A 24,111-nucleotide genomic window follows, 5' to 3' on the forward strand; every position below is an offset into this window, starting at 1 on the left:
TGAAAGGCCCCAGAGTCTGCAACACCACTAAGCAAGAGGCACCACCAAGCAAGCGGCTCCATGAAGACCAAGGAGCTCTCCAAACAGGTCAGGGACAAAGTTGTGGAGAAGTACAGATCAGGGTTGACTATTTAAATTGTTTTTAATATTATTATTTATTATAAGTACAGATCAGGGTTGGGTTATAAAAGAATATCCGAAACTTTGAACATCCCACGGAGCACCATTAAATCCATTATTTAAAAAAGGGAAAGAATATGGTACCACAACAAACCTACCAAGAGAGGGCCGCCCACCCAAACTCACGGACCAGGCAAGGAGGGCATTCATCAGAGAGGCAACAAAGAGACCAAAGATAACCCTGAAGGAGCTGCAAAGCTCCACAGCAGAGATTGGAGTATCTGTCCATAGGACCACTTTAAGCCATACACTCCACAGAGTTGGGCTTTACGGAAGAGTGGCCAGAAAAAAGCCATTGCTTAAAGAAAAAAATAAGCAAACACTTTTGGTGTTCGCCAAAAGGCATGTGGGAGACTCCCCAAACATATGGAAGAAGGTACTCTGGTCAGATGAGACTAAAATTGAGCTTTTTGGCCATCAAGGAAAACGCTATGTCTGGCGCAAACCCAACACCTCTCATCACCCCGAGAACACAATCCTAGTGGCAGAATCATGCTGTGGGGATGTTTTTCCATCGGCAGGGACTGGGAAACTGGTCAGAATTGAAGGATGGCGCTAAATACAGGGAAATTCTTGAGGGAAACCTGTTTAAGTTTTCCAGAGATTTGAGACTCTGACGGATGTTCACCTTCCAGCAGGACAATGACCCTAAGCATACTGCTAAAGCAACACTTGAGTGGTTTAAGGGGAAACATTTAAATGTCTTGGAATGGCCTAGTCAAAGCGCAGACCTCAATCCAATAGAGAATCTGTGGTATGACTAAGATTGCTGTACACCAGCAGAACCCATCCAACATGAAGGAGCTGGAGTAGTTTTGCCTTGAAGAATGGGCAAAAATCCCAGTGACTAGATGTGCCAAGCTTATAGAAACATACCCCAAGAGACTTGCAGCTGTAATTGCTCTACAAAGTATTGACTTTGGGGGGGTGAATAGTTACGCACGCTCAAGTTCAGTTTTTTTGTCTTATTTCTTGTTTGTTTCACAATTTTTTTTATTTTGCATCTTCAAAGTGGTAGGCATGTTGTGTAAATCAAATGATACAAACCCCAGAAAATCAATTTTAATTCCAGGTTGTAAGGCAACAAAATACGAAAAATGCCAAGGGGGTGAATACTTTCGCAAGCCACTGTAAGTACAGGGCTTGAAATTCAGGGCTGCCCGCTGGCCTGGCAACATCTAATCAAGCTTCATATGGCCCGCTTGGGCCAGAACATTTTCAAACACCAAAACAGAAAATTATGTATATTTGTATTTAATCCTTCACAATCTCCCCGACATCTGACACTTCACACTTGTTTTCAACCAGCATTCAGTTTCCAAGCAGAGGCAAGAATGTCAAAGCCTTTCCTCTCGGTCTCGAGTGAGCCACGCCTCAGTACGGCCTGGATACTCGCGCAAGACCTGCATAGTTTAACATCGGCACACGCATTCCCCAATCACAGAATAAAAGTTCTCCACCTGCTTTTCAGTCTTTTATATTAGACATCCTACACAGCAGTGTCATTATTAGCAAAGAAAGATTTACACAAATCACTTGGTTAAAAAATACAGAAATGTTTTAATCAATATTGTAATAATGCTATTCTGTAGTCTATATAATTGCATAAAAAACAGAGCAATTCTCGAAGCTGTTAATGAGCTATGTCGTTTATTTATTAGCGGAATATCAACTGTCGGGTGGCAAGAGCGCGCAACTTCTCATACAGATGATTGCTGCATGGAAAGAAATGTGTTCTAATAAGCCCAGTCACTGCGCAACATTCCTAAATGCAATCTCGGGAAAAGCCAACAGTTTTAATGGTAATTATTGAAAAGAGCGGGATCCCAGCTTCCAGTGCTGATTTATTTATTTCTCAACTAAAATGTTTCTGCAATTGGCAGAGTGTCTGGCATGACAATAAAAAAAGTTCACGGCCATTCAAGTGCTTAAAACGGTAGGACTATATTCACTTATAAAACACAAGAAATCACATGATTTTATTAGGCTAGTGGCAATGGGAATTTTTTAGGACATTAAATATGCAACAAGTCTGATCTTGTTAATGATTAGCCCATGTAGCCACTATGCTGCATCAGGCTACATGTGATAATGCTTATTGCTAAAATAGCACACCTGCCTGCAATATGGACCAGGTACAGGCCCTAAATATATTACTTTTCATCAATATGTTATTGGGCTCATTTCTGGAGGGAAATATTACATTTTAAATGGTTTCATACAGTGGATATGGAAAGTATTCAGACCCCTTGACTTTTTCATTTTTACATTTTAGTCATTTAGCAGACACTTATCCAGAGCGACTTACAGTTAGTGAGTGCATACATAACTATTATTTTTATTTGTTTTATTTCATACTGGCCCCCCATGGGAATCAAACCCACAACCCTGGCGTTGCAAACGCCATGCTCTACCAACTGAGCTACATCCCTGCCGGCCATTCCCTCCCCTACCCTGGGCCAATTGTGCGCCACCCCATGGGTCTCCCGGTCGCGACGTTACAGCCTTATTCTAAAATGTAAAAAAAAAATAATAATAATCTCATCAATCTACACACAATAACCCATAGCGACAAAGTGAAAACAGGTTTCTTGAAATTTTTGCAAATGTATTAAAAATAAAACAGAAAAACCTTATTTACATATGTATTCAGACCCTTTGCTATGAGACCCGAAAATTGAGCTCAGGTGCATCCTGTTTCAATTGATCATCCTTGAGATGTTTCTACAACTTGATTGGAGTACACCTGTGGTAAATTCAATTGATTGGACATGATTTGGAAAGGCACACAACTGTCTATATAAGGTCCCACAGTTGACAGTGCATGTCAGAGCAAAAACCAAGCCATGAGGTCGAAGGAATTGTCTGTAGCGCTCCGAGACAGGATTATGTCGAGGCACAGATCTGGGGAAGGGTACAAAAACATTTCTGCAGTATTGAAGGTCCCCAAGAACACAGTGGCCTCCATCATTCTTAAATGGAAGAAGTTTGGAAACACCAAGACTCTTCCTAGAACTGGCCGCCTGGCCAAACTGAGCAATCGGGGGAGAAGGGCCTTGGTCAGGGAGGTGACCACGAACCTGATGGTCACTCTGACAGAGCTCCAGAGTTGCTCTGTGGAGATGGGAGAACCTTCCAGAAGCACGTCACCAATCAGGCCTTTATGGTAGAGTGGCCGGACGGAAGCCACTCCTCAGTAAAAGGCTCAACAGCCCGCTTGGAGTTTGCCAAAAGGCACCTAAAGGACACTCAGACCATGACAAACCATGAGATTCTCTGGTCGGATGAAACCAAGATTGAACTCTTTGGCCTGAATGCCAAGTGTCACGTCTGGAGGAAACCTGGCACCATCCTGTCGGTGAAGCATGGTGGTGGCTTTACTCAAAGCCAGTGGCATGTTTTTAGTAAAGATTGAAAAAACAGACAGCTAGACAGCTGCCCTGGGGAATTCCTGATTCTACCTGGATTTTGTTTGAGAAGCTTCCATTAAAGAACACCCTCTGTGTTCTGTTAGACAGGTAACTTTATCCACAATATAGCAGGGGGTGTAAAGCCATAACACATACGTTTTTCCAGTAACAGACTATGATCAATAATGTAATTGAGAGGGTGGATGGTTTTATTTTTGTTTTCCAAACAATCAGTTTAAATATCAGATCGTATGGTTGGCTACAGGCTATAAAAAGGTACTTGCCCAGACTGCAAATGAAACATGAAATCACCCATGATTGAAATTCTGTGTGCATAACTTGCTTTCATGTGATTTTGGCCCGGGCCAGTAATTTACTCATTCGGGACAGTAGTTTTCACTTGCTACTGGCCTGGTGTGCCACTGGCAAATTTACCTGAATGTCAAGACCGAAAGTAAAATGATTGACAACACCACCCACCGATCCGCTGTTAGAAGAGCTCTGTTGTTGTTGCAGCTGGAGTTGCTGTTTCCTGAGCATAGCGGACCTTTGCACTGCTAGGATACTTGGGTTGGACTTCCAAAACTAGAATTAAGATAGGGCAGAGTTATCCGTAAGTCAACGACAGTTCACCTGTGGACAGTACACAGTTCTAGTTAAATCAGAAATACATAATGGGGCTGTGACCAAGGTCATATGTATCAATCGTCTCAGAGTAGAAGTAGATATTTAGGATATATTTTGTATTTTATATCACAATGAGTACAAGGACAGGAGAGACCTGATACTGGATCAGCACTCCTACTCAGATGCTTGATACTTACAGCCCGAGATCTAAAATGTTGTTTGAAATGTCCAATCTGAACTCTTTCACTTCAACCTGGCAGTATCACATTGTGCAAACCGCAGTGAATGAATCTAAAAATCACATTTCATGTATGCCAGGGGTTTCAGTTGAATGTCGGTGTTCCTACCTCGGCCCCGTCGATCTTGGCTTTGCTTTCCGGTTCGTTCTTCTCCTTGGATTTCTCAGAGTCGGAATCGGACTGGCTGCCAGAATCCGAGCTGCTTCCTGAGCTACTGTCTGAATTACTACTACTGCTGCTGCTGGAACTGGAGCCTGAGCCCGAACCGGAGCCTGACCCAGGCCCGGACTCATCGTCTGAGTTACTGCAAGCAAACACACAATTTCTCAGACTTACATCAACACGATAACCTATGCTTGAAGTTGACTGAAATAGGTGTCATACCAATTTTGGGTGCCGATACCATTTACATTTAGGCAACGTTTTTAAGCCAGTACTTATGCAGTAAGAAATTTGAGGTACTGATACTCCATTCTGGCCCAAGTCTAGCACCGATGATAACACAAAACTAAATGCACAGAACTCTGAGTGAATCCTAGTGCCATGTCTAAAGAAGTTTCATTTTAGATTACTCAGATGTGAGCATAACAGACCTGGGAAGAAAATTAGTTGTATTTTGTAGTTTATTTGTAAAAAATAACTTATTTGTCAAATGGTAGTCGAATATGGAGAATCAACTAAAGGCAATTATTTACTTTGATATTCAAATACAGGTCTCAGAAATACTAATCATATTTGAAGGTATTTCAATCTATGCAAGTTATTTGAAAACAAAAACAAATATTTATTTGATGGCGGTCAAATACTTGAAGTTAGTTTAATTAGTCTAAATATACAGTGCATTCGGAAAGTATTCAGACCCCTTCACATTTTGTTACGTTACAGCCTTATTCTAAAATTGATTAAATAAAAAAAATTCAAGCTTGGCACACTTGTATTTGGGGAGTTTCTCACATTCTTCTCTGCAGATCCTCTCAAGTTCTGTCAGGTTGGATGGGGACCGTTGTCTTGGCTGTGTGCTTAGGGTCATTGTCCTGTTGGAAGGTGAAACTTCGCCCCAGTCTGAGGTCCTGAGCGCTCTGGAGCAGGTTTTCATCAAGGATCTCTGTACTTTGCTCCGTTCATCTTTCCCTCGATCCTGACTACTCTCCCAGTCCCTGAAAAACATCCCCACAGCATGATGCTGCCACCATCATGCTTCACTGTAGGGATGGTGCCAGGTTTCCTCCAGACGTGACGCTTGGCATTCAGTCCAAAGAGTTCAATCTTGGTTTCATCAGGCTGACATGTGCCTTTTACTGAGGAGTGACTTGCGTCTGGCCCCTCTACCATAACGGCCTGATTGGTGGAGTGCTGCAGAGATGGTTGTCCTTCTGGAAGATTCTCCCATCTCCTCCACAGAGGAACTCTGGAGCTCTGTCAGAGTGACCATCGGGTTCTTGGTCACCTCCCTGACCAAGGCCCTTCTCCCCGATTGCTCAGTTTGGCCAACTCTAGGAAGACTCTTGGTGGTTCCAAACTTCTTCCATTTAAGAATGATGGAGGCCACTGTGTTCTTGGGGACATTCAATGCTGCAGAAATTTTTTGGTACCCTTCCCCAGATCCTCGGAGCTCTACGGACAATTCCTTCGCCTCAAGGCTTGGTGTTGCTCTGACATGCACTGTCAACTGTGGGACCTTATATACAGTGAGGGAAAAAAGTAGTTGATCCCCTGCTGATTTTGTACGTTTGCCCACTGACAAAGACATAATCTGTCTATAATTTTAATGGTAGGTTTATTTGAACAGTGAGAGACAAAATAACACACAAAAAAATCCAGAAAAACGCATGTCAAAAATGTTATAAATTGATTTGCATTTTAATGAGGGAAATAAGTATTTGACCCCTCTGCAAAACATGACTCAGTACTTGGTGGCAAAACACTTGTTGGCAATCACAGAGGTCAGACATTTCTTGTAGTTGGCCACCAGGTTTGCGCACATCTCAGGAGGGATTTTGTCCCACTCCTCTTTGCAGATCTTCTCCAAGTCATTAAGGTTTCGAGGCTGACGTTTGGCAACTCGAACCCTCAGCTCCCTCCACAGATTTTCTATGGGATTAAGGTTTGGAGACTGGCTAGGCCACTTTCCCTCACTGTAGAGAGGTGTGTGCCTTTCCAAATCATGTCCAATCAATTGAATTTACCACAGGTGGACTCCAATCAGGTTGTAGAAACATCTGTAGGATGATCAATGGAAACAGGATGCACCGGTGCTCAATTTCGAGTCTCATAGCAAAGGTTCTGAATACTTATGTAAATAAGGTATTTCTGTTTTTCTACAATCCTGTTTTCGCTTTGTCATTATGGGGTATTGTGTGTAGATTGATGAGGACATGTTTTTCTTTAATCAATTTTAGAATAAGGCTGTAACGTAATACTTTCCTAATGCACTGTATGATCCTTAGCACATTGTTTGGAGGGCTTTCAGATATAAATCTTAATATATAGCCTACAATTAAATACTTAATAAAGAAAATAATGTAAACATGCTAATCAAAAAAACAACATGCTAATGCTAATTCAAACATGCTTACCGATCAAAATAATGGAAAGCAATAGGAATGTAAAACCCAATAGGATTTTTTGTTGTTGTTGTTGGCCAAAACAAAAATCAGATACATGTCACTTTCAGGCATTAAAGAGGCAATCTGCAATTGCTACATACATTTTTTGACTTATAAATGAATGACATGTACCACTTGATTCTTGAAGAATGAAACATAGAAATGCCTCATGAGCTTAGTTCAACTGCCGTACAACATCAGAAACCAAAATATAAGCTTGTTTTACTCTGTTTGTAAAAAACATTTAGTAAATGTAAGCAAACACTATGTAGCCTCAAAACATGATTAAAACTATAACGTTGATATCATGGATGGTCAGTCCTTGCATTTGAGTGATTACATTTCTCCAGCCCCATCCCTCAGCTTTTTACCAAAACAGGGGAGGGGAGAGCGTTTATTGTTTCATTAAGCTAGATCTAGGCAATCAGTTTGTGAGGGAAATTGACTCATCTCAAGATTAGAGTAGAACACTTGTGCATTTTCTAAATGACTAAGATATACACCATAATGAGTGAGACATAAGGTAATACAGTAAAACTTGACATTGTTATATGTAGTAACTTTGTTTTCTACAACAGCAACATTGTTACATCGGACCTTAGAAATTGCTTCATAATTGCTTTAATTATGGAGTTATTACACAAGTAGAATAAGGAAAAGTCACTATTCCTCATGTACAATAGTTAAAAACTCCCAACTCATTGCTATGCAATTAAAATGCAATTGCCCAAGTATCACATAACATGCTAATAAAATATGCTCTAAAAGTAATTACAGTGTTATTACACAGGAACTAATTTTTATGTCACAGAATGCTAACTGTTCAAATATGGCTGTTAAGGGTCTAAGGCAGTGGTCACCAACCGGTCGACCGCGATCGACTGGTTGAGCTCCAAGCCATTCCTAGTCGATCACCAAACATTTCTGTGAAAACCCCAATGATAAAGCTTTGCGTTCCATTTTTTTGTATTCATTTAGCGCTGTTGATGGCAGGTGCACTTGATTCAGCAGCCCTAGCGCCGGGAAGGCAAAGTGTTCCCATTTTGAACCATTACATGTGTCTGAAGGTAGAACTCCGCCTACCCAGCAGACCCAGAGATCAAATCAAGTGCACCTATAGGCCTACGCCCAGCAAAGTTGATAATGTAGATTTCATAACTTTTGAATCCAAGACTTTTATGAGTAAGTTCATGTTCATGTTTAAGTTACTCAGCACTGTCAACACTTTGTTCAACAGTTTAATAAGCCAAAAAATTCAGGTTTCGATAAGCTTGTGTTATCATTTGCAGCTTGAGTCTTTAATAGAGGAATATTTCACTTTCTCTGGTCATAGGAGTAACATGAATTGGTGCCTGGCAGAAGTAATGCCTTAAGTTTCGCCACCAGCTGGAAGACTGTGTCCCCTTTTCTCAGCAGCGGGAGGGAGAGAGGAGGGACGGTGAGTAGTGTGAGGCAGCCTCACAGCTGCTCCCTCCCCTCAGACTGACCATCAGTTGCAGGCCATCAGTCTGGTAAAAAAAATAAGCAAATGATTATGCTCGCACAGCTGTGCCTCACAAGAAATAATCTACTACCAGTGTGATCATATACCATACATTTTTAAATATAATTTCAAAATGGTCTGAGAAGAACATTGGCAGGGCAGTTCAAGCATAGCCAATATGCAGTGATAATGTATTGGGCCTACAGCCTACTGCACAAACCTCATTGCTACAGAAGTAGTGTTTTAAAAAAAAAACTGAAAGTGATCTTGACTCAGAAAAGGTTGGGACCACTCGTCTAAGGTAACTAAATATCCCAAAACTGCCTTCTTGAATCAACTACAGCCAAGGTGATGTAAATGTGTATTCTGAGTAAACTATCCCTTTAGAGGTGGTATAGTGTGTTTGAAACAAGAACACTCAGATGGACAAAGAGGTTTGAAGTTGGTTTTTCTGAGCATCCAACTTCCTGTTTGCAAATGGCTTTGAATTTCTCTGCAGTATTTTCAGGCATCATAAATTAATTGCAGCTTTCGGCCTTTTCATTTGCATGTTGAAAGAGTGATACAGAAGTTGAGTGTCAGTTATTTATACTCATCTGCAAAAATAATTATTGGTTGATTGGTTTGACTTGATTATCTACACCTGGGGCCTGTTAAGGAGAATGGAAATGTACAGAATGTTCAGATAGATGTCAAACTCATTTTGCCCGAGGGCCGCATACATTCTTCAACGAGGTCCGTGGGGCCGCACTGAAAATGTGTTATATTTCCTTACCGTAAATATTTACAAAAGATAGGCCTCTATCCATTGGTTTTGGAATTTTCTATACTCCCTGACTAGGGGTGTGACGGTACAGTGAGGGAAAAAAGTATTTGATCCCCTGCTGATTTTGTAATTTTGCCCACTGACAAAGACATGATCAGTCTATAATTTTAATGGTAGGTTTATTTGAACAGTTAGAGACAGAATAACAACAACAAAATCCAGAAAAACGCATGTCAAAAATGTTATAAATTGATTTGCATTTTAATGAGGGAAATAAGTATTTGACCCCCTCTCAATCAGAGAGATGTCTGGCTCCCAGGTGTCTTTTATACAGGTAACGAGCTGAGATTAGGAGCACTCTCTTAAAGGAAGTGCTCCTAATCTCAGCTTTTTACCTGTATAAAAGACACCTGTCCACAGAAGCAATCAATCAGATTCCAAACTCTCCACCATGGCCAAGACCAAAGAGCTCTCCAAGGATGTCAAGGACAAGATTGTAGACCTACGCAAGGCTGGAATGGGCTACATGACAGTCGCCAAGCAGCTTGGTGAGAAGGTGACAACAGTTGGTGCGATTATTCGCAAATGGAAGAAACACAAAATAACTGTCAATCTCCCTCGGCCTGGGGCTCCATGCAAGATCTCACCTCGTGGAGTTGCAATGATCATGAGAACGGTGAGGAATCAGCCCAGAACTACACGGGAGGATCTTGTCAATGATCTCAAGGCAACTGGGACCATAGTCACCAAGAAAACAATTGGTAATACACTACGCCGTGAAGGACTGAAATCTTGCAGCGCCCGCAAGGTCCCCCTGCTCAAGAAAGCACATATACATGCCCTTCTGAAGTTTGCCAATGAACATCTGAATGATTCAGAGAAGAACTGGGTGAAAGTGTTGTGGTCAGATGAGACCAAAATGGAGCTCTTTGGCATCAACTCAACTCGCCGTGTTTGGAGGAGGAGGAATGCTACCTATGACCCCAAGAACACCATCCCCACCGTCAAACATGGAGGTGGAAACATTATGCTTTGGGGGTGTTTTTCTGCTAAGGGGACAGGACAACTTCACCGCATCAAAGGGACGATGGACAGGGCCATGTAGCATCAAATCTTGGGTGAGAACCTCCTTCCCTCAGCCAGGGCATTGAAAATGGGTCGTGGATGGGTATTCCAGCATGACAATGACCCAAAACACATGGCCAAGGCAACAAAGGAGTAGCTCAAGAAGAAGCACATTAAGGTCCTGGAGTGGCATAGCCATTCTCCAGACCTTAATCCCATTGAAAATCTGTGGAGGGAGCTGAAGGTTTGAGTTGCCAAACGTCAGCCTTGAAACCTTAATGACTTGGAGAAGATCTGCAAAGAGGAGTGGGACAAAATCCCTCCTGAGATGTGTGCAAACCTGGTGGCCAACTACAAGAAACGTCTGACCTCTGTGATTGCCAACAAGGGTTTTGCCACCAAGTACCAAGTCATGTTTTGCAGAGGGGTAAAATACTTATTTCCCTCATTAAAATGCAAATCAATTTATAACATTTTTGACATGCGTTTTTCTGGATTTGTTTGTTGTTATTCTGTCTCTCACTGTTCAAATAAACCCACCATTAAAATTATGACTGATAATTTCTTTGTCAGTGGGCAAACGTACAAAATCAGCAGGGGATCAAATACTTTTTTCCCACACTGTACATGTACTGTATATGTACCGAACCATTCGGTACGGGGACCTCTGTTCAGTCTGCACTGTGAACCTGAATACATTAAAATATATATATATATATATATATATATATATATATATATATATATATATATATATATATATATATACACTGAGTAAAATAAACATTAACAACCTGCTATTTCCATGACAGACTGACCAGGTAAATCCGGGTGAAAGCTATGATTCCTTATTGATGTCACGTGTTAAGTCCACTTCAAATCAGTGTAGCTGAAGGGGAGGAGACAGGCTAAAGAAGGATTTTTAAGCCTTGAGACAATTGAGACATGGATTGTGTGTGTGCCATTCAGAGGGTGAATGGGCAAGACAAAATATTTAAGTGCCTTTGAACGGGGCATGGTAGAAGGTGCCAGGCATACAGGTTTGTGTCAAGAACTGCAATGCTGCTGGGTTTTTAATGCTCAGCAGTTTCCCCTGTGTATCAAGAATGGTCCACCACCCAAAGGACATCCAGCCAACTTGACACAACCGTGAGATGCATAGGGCCAGCATCCCTGTGGAACGCTTTCGACACCTTGCATGCCCCAATGATTTGAGGCTGTTCTGAAGGCAAAAGTGCAACTCAATATTAGGAAGGTGTTCCTAACGTTTGGTATACTCAGTGTGTGTATGGTGTATATATACACACAGTGCATTCGACAAGTATTCAGACCCCTTGACTTTTTCCACATTTTGTTTTGTTAGGGCCTTATTCAAAAAAAAATATATCCTCATCAACCTACACACAACACCCCATAATGACACAGCTAAAACAGGATATTTTTTAATTTTTGCAAACGTATTAAAAATAAAAAACAAATACCTTATTTACATAAGTATTCAGACCCTTTGCTATGAGACTCGAAATTGAGCTCAGGTGCATCCTGTTTCCATTGATCATCCTTGAAATGTTTCTACAACTTGATTGGAATCCACCTGTGGTAAATTAAATTGACTGGACATGATTTGGATGGCACACACCTGTCTATATAAAGGTCCCACAGTTGACAGCGCATGTCAGAGCAAAAACCAAGCTATGAGGTCGAAGGAATTATCCGTAAAGCTCCGAGACAGGATTATGTCGAGGCACAGATATGGGGAAGGGTACAAAAACATTTCTGCAGTATTGAAGGTCCCCAAGAACACAGTGGCCTCCATCATTCTTAAATGGAAGAAGTTTGGAACCACCAAGACTCTTCCTAGAGCTGGCCGCCCGGCCAAACTGAGCATTCGGGGGAGAAGGGCCTTGACAGAGCTCCAGAGTTCCTCTGTGGAGATGGGAGTACCTTCCAGAAGGACAACCATCTCTGCAGCACTCCATGGAAGCCACTCTTCAGTAAAAGGCACATGACAGCCCGCTTGAAGTTTGCCAAAAGGAACATAAAGGACTCTCAGACCATGAGAAACAAGATTCTCTGGTCTGATGAAACCAAGATTGAACTCTTTGGCCTGAATGCAAAGCTTCACGTCTGGAGGAAACCTGGCACCACCCCTACCGTGAACATGGTAAATGTACATGTAAATGTACTTGGCGGGTAAGGTGATCCTGATTCTTGAATGATTGCTTTTAGGTGAATCTGCTGCCTGAACATGGCACACATAGGTCTACACAGAGAAGGACAGCCAGGGACAGAGGTCCAAGGGTCCATGGAGAATTGCTGAGGGCCAGTGAAGAGACAGGGGCCCATGTAGCGAGCAGGGCAAGAGGATCAAACAGGGCCAGGGGAGCGAACAGGAGGAGAGATAGAAGGGGCAGAATTGGGGAAATATCCCTGGCTGACAGGGAGAGGATTGATCATCGTCGTCAAGATAGACGTGCACAGGTGGAGGTTTGTAAGCCACATTACACCATGTCTGATTAGACTAAACCAAATCTAGACCAGATTGTCACCTCTGGTACTCATTAACTTTAGGTGCATCTTGAACAGCTGTCGGTGAGAAAGAGGCATGGTGTCTTGATGATGATGCTGGAGAGAACATTTTTGATGTGGTCCGACTATTCTGTGTATATCAATGACGTTGCTCTTGCTGCTGGTGACGCTTGGATCCACCTCTATGCGGACGACACCATTTTGTATACATCTGGCCCTTCATTGGACACTGTGTTAACAAACCTCCAAACGAGCTTCAACGCCATACAACACTCCTTCTGTAGCCTCCAACTGCTCTTAAACACTAGTAAAACTAAATGCATGCTCTTCAACCGAACGCTGCTTGCACCCGCCCACCCGACTAGAATCACTACTCTCGGCGGGTCTGACCTAGAGTATGTGGCCAACTACAAATACCTAGGTGTCTGGTTAAACTGTAAACTCTCCTTCCAGACTCACATTAAGCATCTCTAATCAAAAGTTAGATCTAGAATCGGTTTCCCATTTCGCAACAAAGCCTCCTTCACTCATGCTGCTAAACATGCCCTCGTAAAACTGACCATCCTACCGATCCTTGACTTCGGCGATGTCATTTACAAAATAGCCTCCAACACTCTACTCAGCAAATTGGATGTAGTCTATCACAGTGCCATCCATCTTGTCACCAAAGCACCATATACTACCCACCATTGTGACCTGTACGCTCTTGTTGGCTGGCCCTCACTACATATTCGTCGCCAAACCCACTGGCTCCAGGTCATCTATAAATCACTTCTAGGCAAATCCCTGTCTTATCTTAGCTCACTGGTCACCATAGCAACACCCACCCGTAGTATGCGCTCCAGCAGGTATATCTCACTGGTCATCCCCAAAGCCAACACCTCCTTTGGCTGCCATTCCTTCCAGTTCTCTGCTGCCAATGACTGGAACGAACTGCAAAAATCTCTGAAGCTGGAGACTCTTATCTCCCTCACTAACTTTAGGCGTCAGTTGTCAGAGCAGCTTACCGATCACTGCACCTGTACACAGCCCATCCAACTACCTCATCTCCATATTGTTATTTATTTTGCTCATTTGCACCCCAGTATCTATTTGCACATCATCTTTTGCAAATCTATCATTCCAGTGTTAATACGAAATTAACTATTTTGCACTATGGGCTATTTATTGCCTTACCTCCATAATATACTACATTCGCACACACTGTATATATATTTTCTGTTGTATTTTTGACTTTGTTTTGTTTACCTCATATGCAACTCTGTTGTTGTTTTTAAATCGCACTGCTTTGCTTTATTTTGGCCAGGTCGCAGTTGTAAATGAGAACTTAACTGGTTAAATAAAAGGTGAAATAAAAAATAAAATATCTAATCCAGGCCAACAAGGGAGGTGGAGGTGCCTTTTGGTGCACCTGTGGCAGGTGCTGTGAAATGCCAACTGACATTGAGAAGAAGTGCTGTGGTGGGGGGCCAAACACCTGCATCAGTATAACATCGCACATATACACTTACTGCCTGGAGCCTGGAAACCTGAGGAACATCAGGGTTTGCAGGAATGATCTGTTAGCCCTGGATGAGAGCGAGGAACAGGGAGAAGACCATTCGGAGAACAGGCATGCTGGCTCCCGGCAGTTAATCTGTTGACAGCATGGCACTTTTCGGCACGGTCACAGAATTGTTATTCCAAGCTCCTGCATGTGGCGCATCGGAGATGCTTTCCCTGACCCTAATTGCCAGTATAAAGGATTCGATCTTGGCTGACTGATCTAGAGAATTCTGTCCATGTATTTTTAATTGTTTTGTTTGTTTTTGTGTATGTGTTCGCTAACCCTAACCCACTGTTTAATAGAAACAAATGTTACAGAAAAAGGTTGAAATACTAAGTGCAAAATTATTATGAAACAATCATAGAACAAATAATTTGACAGTGTGTAACTATAGACAGAAGACAACATTCTTGAGTGACAAAGTATTCATCAGGTCTATTTACAGGTGGATTGAGTAGATGACTGTACAATACATTATCAATAACGTGAGGTTATTTACAATTGCTATTCATAAGCAAATTAGGTTTATTTAATTGCGTAGAGGGGATTGTACAATAACAATGTACAATAATATACTGTATAATGGTGGTTATTTGTAATTGTTATTTACAAGAAACTATAGGAACTAGCTATTGCTATTCAGTGTGTATGTCTGCTTATGCGTGTGTGCATGCAAACATTGGGATTCCAGTCTTTGTAGAATAGCTGTCCAGATCCTGGGGAGAGGGAGGAAAATATACGTCTAGAAACAACCTGTACGACCCTACCTTACTTTTTAAAAAGACTGTTGTATTTTTTCTCTCATACCAAGCCCTCGGCTGACCCATCTCCAGGATGGGTGGTGGTGGAATGTCAGGGAGAAGGTCAAGATTCCTTGGGTTACTGGCTACACGAGGGATCATCGTTGGCATTCCTACGTTGGATGCCAACATCAGGGGTGTAACTGTAGGGTTTTGGGGTCTTCTTCGCAAGCACTGTCCATCTTCGCACTTTTTTTTTTAAAATTACGTTTCTGTAGTAGTTGAGGATATAGAACAGAGAATGGCAAAGAAAGAGTAATTAGTATTACAATATCAAGATACAAGCAATAAAATGTGATGCTGCACTGAACAAGTTCGGGCAGGTTCTGAACATAGATGTATAGAATAGTCTGCATGCCCAGAAAAGGCAGTGAAACAGGAAACACTCACATCTTGTTGCCAGCTTTGTTCCTCAGAGAAGGCCTCTCTCGATGTTGATTGTAGTCCAACACTGCCAGGAGTGTCCTGGCCTCATATATGGGTGGTGTGAAGGTGATCCTCTTACTGGTATACATCAGAATATGATTCTGGACAGCTCTGCAGTTGTCCTGTGAAAAGCGTCACAATTAGCCTTGTGTGTGTCATCTCATCAAACATACACTGAACAAAAATATAAAACACAACATGTAAAGTGTTAGTCCCATGTTTCACGAGCTGAAATAAAAGATCCCAGAAATGTTCCACATGCAAATGTTGTGCACAAACTTGTTTACATCCCTGTTAGTAAGCATTTCAGCATGATCATTACACAGGTGCACCTTGTGCTGGGGACAATAAAAGGCCATTAAAATGTGCAGTTGTGTCACACAACACAATGCCACAGATCTCAAGTTGAGGGAGCCTGCAATTGGCATGCTGACTGCATGAATGTCCACAAGAGCTGTTGCCAGTGAATTGAATATTCATTTCTCTACCATAAGCCACCTCAGTCGTTTTAGAGAATTTGTCTGAACGCCCAGCCGGCCTCACAACAGCAGACCACATGTAACCACGCCAGCTCAGGACCTCCACATCCGGCTTCTTCACCTGCGGGATCGTCAGAGACCAGCCACCTGGACAGCTGATGAAACTCTGGGTTTGCACAACAGAATAATTTCTGCACAGTCAGAAACCGTCTCAGGGAAGCTCATCTGCGTGTTCGTCATCCACGCAAATGTCTTGACCTGACTGCAGTTCGGCGTCGTAACTGACTTCAGTGGGCAAATGCTCAACTTCGATGGCCACTGGCACACTGGAGAAGTGTGCTCTTCACAGATGAATCCCGGTTCCAACTGCCAGAAGGCGTGTATGGCGTTGTGTGGGCGAGCGGTTTGCTGATATCAACGTTGTGAACAGAGTACCCCGCAGTGGGGTTATGGTATGGGCAGGCATAAGCGACAGACAACGAACACAATTGCATTTTACTGATGGCTATTTGAATGCACAGATATACCGTGACAAGATCCTGAGGCCCATTGTTGTGCCATTGAGCCGCTGCCATCACCTCATGTTTCAGCAGGAGTGGGACAACATTCCACAGGCCACAATCAAAAGCATGATCAACTCTATGTGAAGGAGATGTGTTGCGCAGCATAAGGCACATGGTGGTCACACCAGATACTGACTGGTTTTCTGATCCATGCCCCTACCTTTTTTTGCAGGTTTTCCTACTTACAAAGCATGTAGATTTTTATCATAGGTACACTTCAACTGTGAGAGACGGAATCTAAAACAAAAATCCAGAAAATCACATTGTATGATTTTTATGTAATTATTTTGCATTTTATTGCATGACATAAGTATTTGATCACCTACCAACCAGTAAGAATTCCGGCTCTCACAGACCTGTTCGTTTTTCTTTAAGAAGCCCTCCTGTTCTCCACTCATTACCTGTATTAACTGCACCTGTTTGAACTCGTTACCTGTATAAAAAGACACCTGTCCACACACTCAATCAAACAGACTCCAACCTCTCCACAATGGCCAAGACCAGAGAGCTGTGTAAGGACATCAGGGATACAATTGTAGACCTGCACAAGGCTGGGATGGGCTACAGCACAATAGGCAAGCAGCTTGGTGAGAAGGCAACAACTGTTGGCGCAATTATTAGAAAATGGAAGAAGTTCAAGATGACGGTCAATCACCCTCGGTCTGGGGCTCCATGCAAGATCTCACCTCGTGGGGCATCAATGATCATGAGGAAGGTGAGGGATCAGCCCAGAACTACACGACAGGAACTGGTCAATGACCTGAAGAGAGCTGGGACCACAGTCTCAAAGAAAACCATTAGTAACACACTACGCCGTCATGGATTAAAATCCTGCAGCGCACGCAAGGTCCCCCTGCTCAAGCCAGCGCATATCCAGGCCTATCTGATGTTTGCTAATGACCATCTGATGATCCAGAGGAGGAATGGGAGAAAGTAATGTGGTCTGATGAGACAAAAATAGAGCTTTTTGGTCTAAACTCCACTCGCCGTGTTTGGAGGAAGAAGAAGGATGAGTACAACCCCAAGAACACCATCCCAACCGTGAAGCATGGAGGTGGAAACATCATTCTTTGGGGATGCTTTTCTGCAAAGGGGACAGGACGACTGCACCGTATTGAGGGGAGGATGGATGGGGCCATGTATCACGAGGTCTTGGCCAACAACCTCCTTCCCTCAGTAAGAGCATTGAAGATGGGTCGTGGTTGGGTCTTCCAGCATGACAACGACCCGAAACACACAGCCAGGGCAACTAAGGAGTGGCTCTGTAAGAAGCATCTCAAGGTCCTGGAGTGGCCTAGCCAGTCTCCAGACCTGAACCCAATAGAACATCTTTGGAGGGAGCTGAAAGTCTATTGCCCAGCGACAGCCCCGAAACCTGAAGGATCTGGAGAAGGTCTGTATGGAGGAGTGGGCCAAAATCCCTGCTGCAGTGTGTGCAAACCTGGTCAAGACCTACAGGAAACGTATGATCTCTGTAATTGCAAACAAAGGTTTCTGTACCAAATATTAAAGTTCTGCTTTTCTGTTGTATCAAATACTTATGTCATGCAATAAAATGCACATTAATTACTTAAAAATCATACAATGTGATTTTCTGGATTTGATTTGACCCCCTGCTGATTTGGTACGTTTGCCCACTGACAAAGGAATGATCAGTCTATAATTTTTATGGTAGGCTTATTTGAACAGTGAGACAGAGAATAACAAAAAAAAAATCCAGAACACATGTCAAAAATGTTATACATTGATTGCATTTTAAATTAGGGAAATAAGTATTTGACCCCCTCTCAATCAGAAAGACTTCTGGCTCCCAGGTCTCTTTTGTACAGGTAACGAGCTGAGATTAGGAGCACACTCTTAAAGGGAGTGCTCCTAATCTCAGTTTGTTACCTGTATAAAAAGACACCTGTCCACAGAAGCAATCAATCAGATTCCAAACTCTCCACCATGGCCAAGACCAAAGAGCTCTCCAAGGATGTCAGGGACAAGATTGTAGACCTACACAAGGCTGAAATGGGCTACAAGACCATCACCAAGCAGCTTGGTGAGAAGGTGACAACAGTTGGTGCGATTATTCACAAATGGAAGAAACACAAAATAACTGTCAATCCTCCTCGGCCTGGGGCTCCATGCAAGATCTCACCTCGTGGAGTTGCAATGACCATGAGAACGGTCAGGAATCAGCCCAGAACTACACGGGAGGATCTTGTCAATGATCTCAAGGCAGCTGGGACCATAGTCACCAAGAAAACAATTGGTAACACACTACGCCGTGAAGGACTGAAATCCTGCAGCGGCCGCAAGGTCTCCCTGCTCAAGAAAGCACATATACAGGCCCGTCTGAAGTTTCCCAATGAACATCTGGATGATTCAGAGGAGAACTGGGTGAAAGTGTTGTGGTCAGATGAGACCAAAATGGAGCTCTTTGGCATCAACTCAACTCGCCGTGTTTGGAGGAGGAGGAATGCTGCCTATGCCCCCAAGAACACCATCCCCACCGTCAAACATGGAGGTGGAAACATTATGCTTTGGGGGTGTTTTTCTGCTAAGGGGACAGGACAACTTCACCGCATCAAAGGGACGATGGACAGGACAACGTACCGTCAAATCTTGGGTGAGAACCTCCTTCCCTCAGCCAGGGCATTGAAAATGGGTCGTGGATGGGTATTCCAGCATGACAATGACCCAAAACACATGGCCAAGGCAACAAAGGAGTGGCTCAAGAAGAAGCACATTAAGGTCCTGGAGTGGCATAGCCATTCTCCAGACCTTAATCCCATTGAAAATCTGTGGAGGGAGCTGAGGGTTCGAGTTGCCAAACGTCAGCCTCGAAACCTTAATGACTTGGAGAAGATCTGCAAAGAGTGGGACAAAATCCCTCCTGAGATGTGTGCAAACCTGGTGGCCAACTACAAGAAACGTCTGACCTCTGTGATTGCCAACAAGGGTTTTGCCACCAAGTACTAAGTCATGTTTTGCAGAGGGGTCAAATACTTATTTCCCAAATCAATTTATAACATTTTTGACATGCGTTTTTCTGGATTTTTTTGTTGTTATTCTGTCTCTCACTGTTCAAATAAACCTACCATTAAAATTATAGATTGATCATGTCTTTGTCAGTGGGCAAACGTACAAAATCAGCAGGGGATCAAATACTTTTTCCCCCTCACTGTGTGTGTGTGTGTGTATGTATATATATATATATATGACACACACAATTTACATTCCCTAAAAGCCAGGTATTTGGGGATATCTTCAAGCTACCTCTTGTTGAGCACAATTTGAGCCTGAGTCTTGTGGCCTGCTGAAGCTCTCTCCATCCATGATTTTGTACCAGACTCAGGCAAACTGTCATGCTAACAGCTGCCGAAGGCCCATTCGTGTTCCCCTACAACAGTGAAAACCATTTACCATATGATTAATCCCTGCAATAGCCTGCCATGTGATTAATCCCTGCAATGACATTGCTGAAATGTACGGTCAAGTATGACACCAGCCATTACAAATATAAATCATCCAATAGTTGGATGATTTATAGTGTTTCACTTACAATTAACTCTTCATATGTCCCAGCCTTCTTACAGCACCACCAAAAGTGGTTGATAATGTCCTTACTCCACTGGAGAAGGATGGAGTACACTGCCTGCTGCCCAGCCTTAGAGACAATGTTTTGAGAAGGGGTTATGATAATTCTCTCAATTAGGCATTTTAGTAGAAACATAAAGTAAAAGATAACAAGCGAAGTGGGGATTGCATAACTTCCTCAATATAAATAACTTTCAGCATAAATATTTTTGCCCAAGTTCTTTGCCCCCATGCCACACATCAAGCGAATGCTTCACTTCTTTGTATCAGACGGTCTCTGGTTCTGAGGAGAAAAACATGCACATTACTGTGTGTGATGTTTGAGAATTTGAGTCTATGCAATTACACAATTTGAATTCAACTGAGAGATGAAATTATTATTGTTGAATTACTATGAGTTGACACTATTGGAGCCACGTATTATCTGTTGTCTAGTTGTGTTTGGTTATTGTTAAATTCAAAATAAACCTAACTTACTCATTAGGGCAGAAATGTGGGTGTGTTCACACCAGTCAGTGAAAGCCCTCTTTCTCCATTCTGCAGGAGCTCTGCTGGGTTTCCTTTTTGTCGATGGTCACGACGGAGGGGATTTCCTTGGTCTCATTCATCATTGCTGTATAAGAACAGTACTGGGCACAATCGCCAGGACTGTCCATACGACCATCAGCTGAAACACCAAATACGATTTTAAAATGCCTATTGTATGTAATAAGGGTGATTTCACACCAGGAAGGCCAGACAAATGTTTTGGTATGCCAGATTATTTTGGCAAATCTCAGAGACTTCATTAGGAGGAAGTATGTCTGAAATGCTTTTCACATTTGTTTCACAAACAATGAGAAAATCATGAATTTTGAAGATATGATGTTGGCTAGGAGTTCCACTTCCAAACTGTGTGACCATTGGAACATACAGTACCAGTAAAAGGTTTGGACACCTACTCATTCAAGGGTTTTTCTTAATTTTTCATTGTAGAATAATAGTGAAGACATCAAAACTATGAAATAACACATGGAATCCTGCAGTAACCAAAAAGTGTTAAACAAATCAAAATGTATTTTATATTGGATATTCAACAAATAGCCAACCTTTGCCTTGATGACAGCTTTGCAGTCTTGGCAATCTCTCAACCAGCTTCATGAGGCATGCTTTTCCAACAGCCTTGATGTAGTTCCCACATATGCTGAGCACTTGTTGGCTGCTTTTCCTTCACTCTGCCGTCCGACAAATCCCAATCCATCTCAATTAGGTTGAGGTCGGGGGATTATGGAGGCCAGGTCATCTGATGCAGCACTCCATCACTTTCCTTCGTGGTAAAATAGCCCTTACACAGCCTGGATGTGTGTTGGGTCATTGTCCTGTGGAAAAACAAATTATAGTCCCACTAAGCCCAAACCAGATGGGATGGCGTATCGCTGCAGAATACTGCGGTAGCCATGCTGGTTAAGTCTGCCTTGAATTCTAAATAAATCAGTGTCACCAGCAAAGCACCCCCACACCATAACACCTCCTCCATGCTTTACGGTGGGAATTACACATGCAGAGATCATCCGTTCACCCACACCGCGTCTCACAAAGACACAGCGGTTGGAACCAAAAATCTCAAATTTGGACTCCAGACCAAAAGGACAAATTTCCACCGGTCTATTGTCCATTGCTCGTGTTTCTTGGCACAAGCAGGACTCTTCTTCTTATTGGTGTCCTTTAGTAGTGGTTTCTTTGCAGAAATTCGACCATGAAGGCCTGATTCACACAGTCTCCTCTGAACAGTTGATGTTGAGATTTGTCTGTTACTTGAACTCTGTGAAGCATTTATTTGGGGTGCAATTTCTGAGGCTGGAAACTCTAAATGAACTTATCCTCTGCAGCAGAGGTAACTCTGGGTCTTCCTTTCCTGTGGCGGTCATCATGAGAGGCAGTTTCATCATAGCGCTCGATGGTTTTTGCAACTGCACTTGAAGAAACGTTCAAAGTTCTTGAAATGTTCCGTATTGACTGACCTTCATGTCTTAAAGTAATGATGGACTGTCGTTTCGCTTTGCTTATTTGAGCTGTTCTTGCCATAATATGAACTTGTTCTTTTACCAAATAGGGCCATCTTCTGTATACCACCCCTACCTTGTCACAACACAACTGATCGCCTCAAACGCATTAAGGAAAGAAATTCCACAAATTCACTTTTAACAAGGCACACCTGTTCATTCCAGGTGACTACCTCATGAAGCTGGTTGACGGAATGCCAAGAGCGTGCAAAGCTGTCATCAAGGCAAAGGATGGCTACTTTGAATAATCTCAAATATAAAATATATTTTGATTTAACACTTTTTTGGTTACTTCATGATTCCATGTGTTATTTCATAGTTTTAAGGTCTTCACTTTTATTATACAATGTAGAAAATAGTACAAATAAAGAAAAACCCTTGAATGAGTAGGTGTGTCCAAACTTTTGACTGGTAGTGTATCTGAAACAGAAATATAATGTTTTTCCTTGAGGCAATACTAGTGAACATGTCGCTACCAAAGAAAGGAATTTTCACCCATTCTATCACAGTTGCTGTGCCTTTTGATCTAACTCTCACTTCCAAGGGTGCTGTGGCTTTACCAGCCCTCTTCTGGCAGTTAGCAATTGTGAGTCTGAGAAATGTCACCAATTCCTTCAAGTTCAGGTCATATGCAATAGATGCATGTTGTCTAACAATGTCATCTTCGCACAGGACCTAATACTTGTCGGGAATTTGTGACATTTCATCATCCTCCCATGCAAATCTTGTGAGATGATGATGATCAAGCACAACTCATTGAGACTGTAGTTGCAGGAGACCATTCAGAGTAAAAAAAAGCTACTAAATTGAATGTAATAACACTGTTGAACTAATTCTCATCCACGCTGATGACACTGGCAGTGTCCATCACCAATACTAATTTGGTTCATACTTAAGTGAATAAGAACGATAGTAATCAGCATCCTACGTTGTATCATAGGCCAATAGAATGTATGTTTGAATGAAATGTTCATTTTTGCAAGTTTTCTAAAATGCATTCACGATACCTTACCTGTCATGTATTTATGTAATTTATGACTATATCAGGATCTTCTTTTAAAAAGTTATCCCCACTGTAAAATAATATAACATTGAATAGGTTACCAATGCATACAAGTCAAAACTAATACAAATATAACTATTATTAGTTCCAAGTCATGCCATCTTACCTGACCGACACAGTCGAGCTTGAAGCAATGCCAATGCTAGACAGACCATGCACATCGAATGCTCCATATTTGGCAGGGGTGCAGGTGGATGGACCTCTTCGTCCCTTCTGGTAACTATGAGGAAAATATGAAAAGGTATTGCCGCAGCAATATCAACCACATTCTCCAAATTACAGACACTATTTGGCAAAATATCCTGGCATTGTAAATGGATTGCACAATATTTACATAATGTTAGCAAGATAGTGTCTGTAGTAGTAATGTTACACATCACACAAATGGGATGCTCAACGTTTACATAACGTTAGCTAGCTAGCTAGTTAGTAACGTCACACACAACAAATTGACAGTTGATGTAGAAAGCTGTGGTTTCATTGTAGCTAGCTAGCAAAGAATAACTGAGCATAGCATGTCACTTTGTAACAACCTTGTAACCATTTACAATTACTTTGTTTCAAGAGTGTCACTATTAGAAGTAGACGTTACTGAAATGGTTCGCTTAATTATGTTATTCTGCCAGCTAGTCATTGACGAACACATTAGCTAACGTTAGCTACAAGCAAGAAAGCGGTTGTATGTCAGTGTCAAGCTTACCT

At 42.3% G+C, this 24,111-nt stretch overlaps 1 protein-coding gene across 2 annotated transcripts in view; it reads right to left on the reverse strand.

Moving 5' to 3' along the window:
* LOC121541392 (chromodomain-helicase-DNA-binding protein 1) overlaps nucleotides 1–24,111 on the reverse strand; it is a 125,774-nt gene that overhangs the window by 87,246 nt on the left and 14,417 nt on the right. The window contains exons 1-5 of one of the 2 annotated variants that reach the window (XM_041850366.2): nucleotides 16,906–16,922; nucleotides 15,642–15,799; nucleotides 15,259–15,463; nucleotides 4,565–4,760; nucleotides 4,071–4,175 (exon numbers count right to left, since the gene is read on the reverse strand). In XM_041850366.2, coding sequence (XP_041706300.1) covers nucleotides 4,071–4,175; nucleotides 4,565–4,760; nucleotides 15,259–15,383 — 426 coding nt within the window. In that variant the 5' untranslated portion in view covers nucleotides 15,384–15,463; nucleotides 15,642–15,799; nucleotides 16,906–16,922. Of the gene's footprint in view, nucleotides 1–4,070; nucleotides 4,176–4,564; nucleotides 4,761–15,258; nucleotides 15,464–15,641; nucleotides 15,800–16,905; nucleotides 16,923–24,111 lie in introns of those variants that run through there. The other variant, XM_041850367.2, reaches the window with a different exon arrangement.

The sequence above is a fragment of the Coregonus clupeaformis genome, chromosome 27 (genome assembly GCF_020615455.1).
Source record: "Coregonus clupeaformis isolate EN_2021a chromosome 27, ASM2061545v1, whole genome shotgun sequence".
Lineage (NCBI taxonomy): Eukaryota > Metazoa > Chordata > Actinopteri > Salmoniformes > Salmonidae > Coregonus > Coregonus clupeaformis.